Source organism: Aplysia californica, unplaced genomic scaffold (assembly GCF_000002075.1).
Source record: "Aplysia californica isolate F4 #8 unplaced genomic scaffold, AplCal3.0 scaffold00070, whole genome shotgun sequence".
Lineage (NCBI taxonomy): Eukaryota > Metazoa > Mollusca > Gastropoda > Aplysiida > Aplysiidae > Aplysia > Aplysia californica.
In genome coordinates, this window is record NW_004797340.1 from 1,117,634 (window position 1) to 1,125,665 (window position 8,032).

Below are 8,032 nucleotides of genomic sequence, written 5' to 3' on the forward strand. Positions count from 1 at the left end.
CCCCTCCCTCACTTACGAGAACAACCCTTACCGTCTTGCTGCCATGTTATGCTGAAGTGGAAAGTTTCCACCAGCTGTTTGGTTCTAATACAGGTCAACTATGTTTGTTTACAGTTGTCGGACTTTGTGGGTGTTGGTGGGTGCACGGGTGTGGTTTTCACCTTTTGTACTATTCAAATAGCTATCGTCCTTATCTCTCCTTCTTTTCTTTGTATGTTACTCTTTAGTAACTCCCACCTCAGTCTATCTTCGACACGTATAATATGACCTAGATCTAGTTGTGTTTCAAGTACCGTAAAACAATTACTTTAAGTAAAATGGACCAATCCCTCCCCTCTCCACTCCCATTGACCACCCCCACCCAACCCCCAACCGCCCTCATCCACTGCCCTCTTGCCGCAATCCATAACGGAATGGAAACTTTCCAGATCGAGCAGGGTTCCAAGACAGGTCAACTATGTTTGTTTATACTTGTGTTTGACTTTGTGTCGGCCACTCTGTGTGAAGTACAGACAGTGAAAGATCTTGTCAGTTTGTTAGTGATAACACTACACTAAGTGTTTGAGCGATTAATCAGCTGTATGCTTCCCGGGAAGCCGAGCATGTTTCTATGTGGTCTAGATCTGTATTACAGGATCTGCTGGGGTGATAGATTGTAAAGCACATAGATCTAGAGCTTAGTGTAGGACGGTGATGTGCCCTAATACGGGGTGCCCACTACGGATGGGATCGGTTTGATCGGGCCGATCGCCAGTGCCGGATTAACCATTAGGCCAATAAGGCAATTGCCTTGGGGCCACTCAACAAAATAGGCCAGAAACAGGCCAGAAACAGGGTACAACAAGACCACTTTTTTTTTTCGTTTTTTCCCCCGTTTTGATCAGGCCACAGCAAGGCCAGTCAGGAAGGCCACAACTAGAATATCCCTAAGCTAGCCCAAGCCAGAGTCCGACTGGGTTTTTAGTCCCAGGCCTAGTTCAGAAAGTGCAGTGACATTTTGTTTGACTTCTCTCTAGGCCACATTTTTTTCTAAAATTAAATTGAATCATTAGCAGTGGGTTTCAAATCAAGCACCTTTGGCCTCTAAAGTCACCAGATACCTGGCAACCCAGATAACGGTTCCAAAGTTGTGGCCCTGCTGAAGTCAAAAGCCTGCGAATGCTACATTTCTAGCCTAGTTTCTGCCAAATTCGACAGTTTTTTAAGTGCACATGAGGTTAAAGGTGAACTGTGCTTACAAAACCCCTGATATAAATAAAAAATCAAGGTAGGCTATCTGTATCATAATTCAGACATGTATTATTAGGCATAGATATTTTAAGCAAGGGAAGGGACAGGAAGGGATGTCAACATTATACATGTAAAAAGTTGTTTTTGGGCTAGGTTGTTTGGGGTTTTTTTAGCAAATTGAAACCTTACAAAATTAGTTTCCAGATTCCGAATGAATATAATATAAAACGTAGAATAGACCTAGATCTAGATAAATCTAGTCTTAGCCTAGTTGCACAGTGTTTATATATAATATGTTTTAATGGCATCTCCTCTTTTAGGCCTAACCCCTATCTCCTCCACAACTCCCCCCTCCCCGGAACTCGGGACTTAACAGTTGCTTGTGAGGTTGGCCGAAAGATCCTACAGTTAGCTTTTGAAGCAATCCACGAAATTGGATCATCCTATCTCACAGAACTCATAAATGTGCAGGCATCCTTCAGAAACACAAGACAGGGTAAACTCATAAGATTGTCAACTAGAAATGCCAGAACAAAAATCGGAAATCCAGCTTTCAGTGTTTCAGCCCCATCTTTATGGAACGCGCTGCCAGCAGCAATAAGAAAAGTTGGGACTATAGATTCTTTAAAACAACACGTCAAGACATTTCTGTTCCAGATACTATTCAACTGATCCAAATTGTAGCGCCTCAGAGAAGATCTTCTGTAGTGGGCGCTTTATAAATGCCTTGTGACTTGTGACTTATGACTTACATATTGCTAGTCTAAGCAAAGATGGGCCAATATTTTCAATACTAATGCTATTCATATGTCGGTATACCTAGGTGTTAAAGTACGCTAACAAATTTTCCTTCATACTAACAGGAAAATGAAGAAACACAACGGGAAAGTGAGAGTTGGTAGGATTGGGGGCAGAGGAGAAAAGACAGGAGAGTTCGTGTGTATGTGTGGGAGAAGGTCTTTTAGACTGCAGCTTTGGCTGCAACTGGATATCTTTTATTTTGACAGTGGCCATGCAGTATGAGTATGACCGCATTCTGATCTCAGTCAGTAGTAGTACACGAACTTGTACTTTACAATAACATATACAATATTGAGGATGCTGATAGAGACCAGAATCAACATAATATAATGCAAACCATTGCAACAGCAAAAACAACAACAACAAACAACAACAAACAACAACAACAACAAACAACAACAACAACAACAACAACAGCAGCAGCAGCAGCAGCAGCATCACCACCACCACCACCACCACCACATAGGCCCTACCACGTTTCTTCATTATGTACTCTTTTTGTGTATGTTTATCCTCAGCGTCTGCTAGGATTAGTATCTTGAAATTTCAAAACGGAAGAGTGGATGGGAACGAGCGAAGGAGTTGGAGAAGAAGAAAATTAAAGAAGGAGAAAAACTTAAAAAACCAACAAAACTGACTTAAATTTTTCATGTTAAAGAGAAAAGTAGTAGCGACACTTCTTCATCTCAAATCGACAGTAACCAAGAAGAGCCTACTGCTGAAGCTGAGCTAGCTGATGCTAAAACAGTCGAAACTGATAATACTTCAGGAACAATCGCAAATGACGTAGGGCTTCTAGGTGATATAACGGACCATGTGCTTGAAATATGCATAATTCGCGGAGCAAACCCGTTTCGGAATTTGTCCAGTGACTGTCCAGAAACAAAACGAGACTTTTCTGGTGTGAATCGGTATATAAATCATAACAGTCCATTCAAACGTGTTTTGTCAAATGGAGAAGTAGTTGATCGTGACTGGCTCGTATATTCTCCAGCCAAAGTGTTTTTCTGTTTCCCTTGCTTTTTGTTTTCGCCAGACCGTGTACATCTTTCTGGTCAGGTGTTTACAGATTGGAAGAATATAACCAACTATTAAAAAACACATGAAACAAGTCCCAAACATATAAACTCAGTCTTGACTTTATGTCAACGTAGTGTTGCTGCTGGGTGAGTTGACGAGCGGTTACCCCAAAACTTTCTGGAACGACGAAAATACTGGAAAAACATTTTGCTACGTTGTATTAAAACAATCATTTTCCTTTGTGAGAGAGGGCTGGTTTTTCCAGGCAGTAATGAAATCGTTGGGTTCAAGGACAATGGGAACTACCTGGGTATTTTAGAACTAACTGGGCAGTTTGATCCATTTTTATCTCAGCATATCAAAACTCATGCCAACCAAGGACGTGGACACACTTCATACCTGTTAAAAGCAACATGCCAATGTGAAGAATTGATTAACTTGTTAGGCAAGCATGTTCTTGACCTCATCAAGGATGAACTTTCTAAGGCAAGGTACTTTTTAGTCTCCGTAGATTCTACTCTAGATGTTACGCATTCTGATCAGTTAACCATTTTTTTAACGCTGTATCAATATGGTAGATCACCAGCCCGAGGAGCGCTTATTGACATTCATCAACATCTCGAGCCACACAGGACAGAATCTTGCAGATACGTTGCTCCAATGCCTAGAGGAGCAAGGCATCGACTTTGAGAATTGTCGTGGCCAGACATACGACAATGCCAGTAACATGTCTGGTAAATACACTGGAATGCAGAAAATTTTGAAAAATAAAAACAATCTTGTGGATTTCATTCCGTGCGCAGGCCACTCTCTAAATTTAGTTGGTCAATCAGCTGTAGATTGCTGTGTGGAAGCTGTGTCTTTCTTTCAGTTCCTGCAGCGCTTGTATTTATTTTTTGTTGTATCAACACATCGTTGGAATATTATTTTATTACGACACGTTGAGGAAAATCCTGAATGTCTTGTCCCAAAACACCAATCGGTCTGTGGTCTGCCCGGGCTGATGTGACTGAAGCAGTCTTCGGGGACTACAGACAATTCCAAAGTGCTCTACAACAGATTGCAGAAGATATTGACCAGAATGGTCTCACGAAGCACGAAGTTGGTGCACTTGCAAGTTAAATGGACACCATTGAAGTTGCTTTCATGTGTGAACTTTGGAACGACATTTTACATCGTTTCAATTGCTGCAGTAAACCGCTATAAAGTTCAGCTATTGAACTAAGCCCATCCATTGGATTGTTAAAAAGTTTAGACATATATAGATGAGTGTCGAGGAAAGTTTGACTATTACCATGACAAGGCAAGTGACCGATGTGGAAGCAGCATATATAAATCAGACAGTGGGAGAGCATACACAGGAAAACAGTAGATGAAGGAGATGCCGCAAGTGCGATGAATGAAATGCCGGGTTAGGAGAAATTCAAAGTGAATACATTCTTGGTTATCATGGACCAACTGAAAAGTGCCCTATGCAGACGAATTGACGCCTATTCAACAGTAGTGCAGCGGTTTGGTGTTTTAACAGAGTATGATTCAATGTCAGCTGAAGACATTAATGCTGCAACATGAGCCTTAATGTCTATCCACATGACCTCTCTCCTAACCTTCCAATGGAATTTAGACAGTGCTTATGTTGGGTGAAAGAGCAAGTACATCCTGATAATGCAACTGGAAGCGCTCAGAGCATTTTCAAACTCTTGCATACCACTGGTGTCCACTCAGCTTTTCCAGACAACGAGATAGCATTGCGGATTTACCTGTTTCTAATGTCAACTAACTGCACTGGCGAACGTTCATTTTCGCTATTGAAACGCATTAAAGACGTTGAGCGTTCAACCATGTCTCAGCAGAGGCTAGGGATGCTAACACTTCTTTCAATTGAAAGCGATTTACTGTACAACGTCGACATTAACAAAGTCGTTGATGAATTCGCTATTGCAAAAGCTCACAAAGTGGCAATCTAGTTAAGAAATAATAATGCGTAATTTTATAATTGTTGTGAGACCTTAGTTACATTATCTTACTGGTATGTTGTCCATATTCCATACTGTCATACTTTGGACTGGCTGACAGACAGACACACGCACAGACAGACCGTGCATGTGTGTGATGTGTGTGTAGTTTTGAATTTGCACGCGCGCGCTGGCTGACAGACAGACACACGCACAAACAGACCGTGCATGTGTAGGATGTGTGTGTAGTTTTGAATTTGCACGCGCGCGCGTGTGTGTGAGTTAAAGGGGTGGGGGGGGGGGGAGATTTTGCACCTTATCTAACTTTTTCAGGCCACTCAGTGAAGTGTGCCTTAGGGCCAGCTAGGTCTTAATCCGTCGCTGCCGATAGCCCGACTGGATCGTCTCAAAAACAAACGTGTTTATTTTCTATTTCAGGCGATCGAGTCGGGCGATCGGCCTGATCCAGCTGTAGTGGGCACCCCGTATAACATTATCATTATTATTAATATTATTATTGGGTAGAAAGTATGTCGGTTGTCTCAATTGCCCCAAGACGGACAATGGCATGCGGAGAGAATGATGCCTTCAGTTTATGTTTTCAAACCACAAGCGACACGCACGTACTTTGGGGGCGGGATGCGGGGTAATGTCAAATGCGTGTTTCGTGTGTGTGTGTGTGTGTGTGTGTGTGTGTGTGTGTGTGTGTGTGTGTGTGTGTGTGCTTGTGTGCTTGCGCGCTTGTGCGTTTTGTTACAATTGTTTTCATTGAGTTGTTGTTGTTGTTGTTGTTGTTGCTGCTGTTGTTTTCGTTGTTGTTGAAGTTGTTGCTTTTGTTGTGGGATTTTTAATGTTAAAGTTATCGCTTGGTTTGTCTATTGATTACACGTTTGTTTTCAATAACCACTAAAGCAAAATACATGATACAGCTTTCCTGGGCAGTAGGCATAGAGGAAGTAGATTGCCCAAGTATCACTCCCTCCTTCAGATCTTGACTTTCTTGATAGCCTTATCTAAGGAGAGACATGGTCAATAAGTTTGAATCTATGAAGGTGTGAGTACGTCTTATTATTCAGGGCTGTGATAGGGATATAAATTAAGCGTTTATTCAGTATGTAAAGGCACTGGCCCACATCACATAAAACACACATTTTACAGAAGAGACCATGGCAACAGCATTAATCATGAATGACATACATAAAATTAACAACATCTGAAATTCGTGTACTCGGGATATTCATTATGGAAAGGATTTGGTAATTTTTTTGTTTTTAATTTTGCCCGGGGAAGGATAAAATGAGGTGGATGGGGAGGGGAGGGACAGATAAAATAGGGGGCGGGGGTATCCGAGCGGGTGGACAGACGAGGAATAGAGGAGGGGGGAATGGTTGGAGGGTGAAGGGAAAGATGGGGTGGGTGAGTAGGGCACTTAGGGGATAGATATTCGATATATTATACTTCTGTTTGCTTTCACAATGAAAAGTCACATGTGAGTGCAGATCTCAGAGGATGACAATAGTCCAGGTACAATATGACAACAAAAGTATCACTAACAAGCAAACAATATGAAGACAAGCAGGGATTGGACTTTTTATTTAACCTTTAATTTAACTGTCACTTCATCGTGCACGCAGCACCCTTGAAAAAAAAAACGAAAAAAATAAATTGGCGAAAAAAGGCTGGAAGCGGAGGGGGCTAATGACGTCATAGATTGCTGAGCATGGTGGATAGAAAAGAGAGCACCCCCCGGCCATCCTTGCATATGTCATCAGTTAGTTGAAGAATTCCTTTCCGAACTAGGATGTCATGTGTGTACTCGTCACAGTCATCGATATCCTGCGGGGTGGAAGTGGGTGGGTGGATGAGTAAGTGGATGGTTGGATAAGTTATTGAGTAGATGGATTTATGGATACATGGATGAATGGAAGAGTGGGTGAACGGCTGTGTGGATGAACGGAGGGATGGAAGGATGGATGGATAGAAAGGGTAGGTGAGTAAGTGTATAACAGAGCAGGTGGATGGGTGCATGGATGGAAAGGTAAGTAAGTGAGTGTACAACAGGTTGTACGGATTGATGGGTGGGTGGATGGATGGATGGATGGAAAGAGTTGGTAAATGAATGTATTACAAGGTGGATGGATGGATGGATGGATGGACGAGTTTGTATACCACTAGTAGGGTAGATGGGTGGATGTAAGAAACGAGGAAATAAAGGATGCATGGTTAATCAGGCTGTGTAATCGGCAGATCAAAGAGTCTTCAACATATGTGTCACGACGAGGTGGAATCAGGCGCTCGTCATGTTTAGGTGTATCAAGGAGTTATTGATATCATTTTAATGCTTGTTTAGCTGTCTTGGTTTTAATGAAAAGGAAATCATCATCTATCTAGAACAGGAGTCAAGATATTTGCAATTGAAGGAGGTGAGGGTCGCCTGATGTTAGAGGTAAAGATGACGAGTTTGGTGACTTTCAAAGCTTGAGTGTCCTTGAAAACTACTAATTCCATTTTTTGTGCCTTTGATCAACGTTTTCCAGTAAAATACATGTAGGAATATATTTTAAATGGACATAAACGATGTTGATCCCAAAAAAAAATTCGAAAAAAAATTGCCGAACTGACAGAAAAATGCCGGTTTCTTTGATTTTATTATTTTGACGAACGCCTGATTTCACCACGATGCTTCACAGAATGTGATGACATTATCTACTCTTTATCTAACACTGCACAAACTATTAGACATTGTATCGATGTGCTTATTCAAACCCGAAATTAGCTAGATCTGTACTTTTGAAATTCAGCCCCCTTTTAATCGACAATCTCCACCTCATCCTTTGAGCAGGCTCAAGGTTAAAGGAGGATATACGTGGAGAGGTTAATAAGTGCATGTGTGTGGCCTACCATCGACTTCAAGGGTGAGGGGAAGAAAATGTAGATAGATAGATAGATAGATAGATAGATAGATAGATAGATAGATAGATAGATAGATAGATAGATAGATAGATAGATAGATAGATAGATAGATA

General features: G+C 41.6%; 1 protein-coding gene across 1 annotated transcript in view; it reads right to left on the minus strand.

The window, feature by feature from the left end:
- Positions 1-6,580: 6,580 nt before the first annotated feature.
- LOC101852392 overlaps positions 6,581-8,032 on the minus strand; it is a gene marked incomplete in the record, with an annotated part of 10,185 nt that continues 8,733 nt past the window's right edge. Inside the window, 1 exon segment of the mRNA XM_013079982.2 lies at positions 6,581-6,842. Within this exon segment, the coding sequence (XP_012935436.1) occupies positions 6,711-6,842 (132 nt within the window).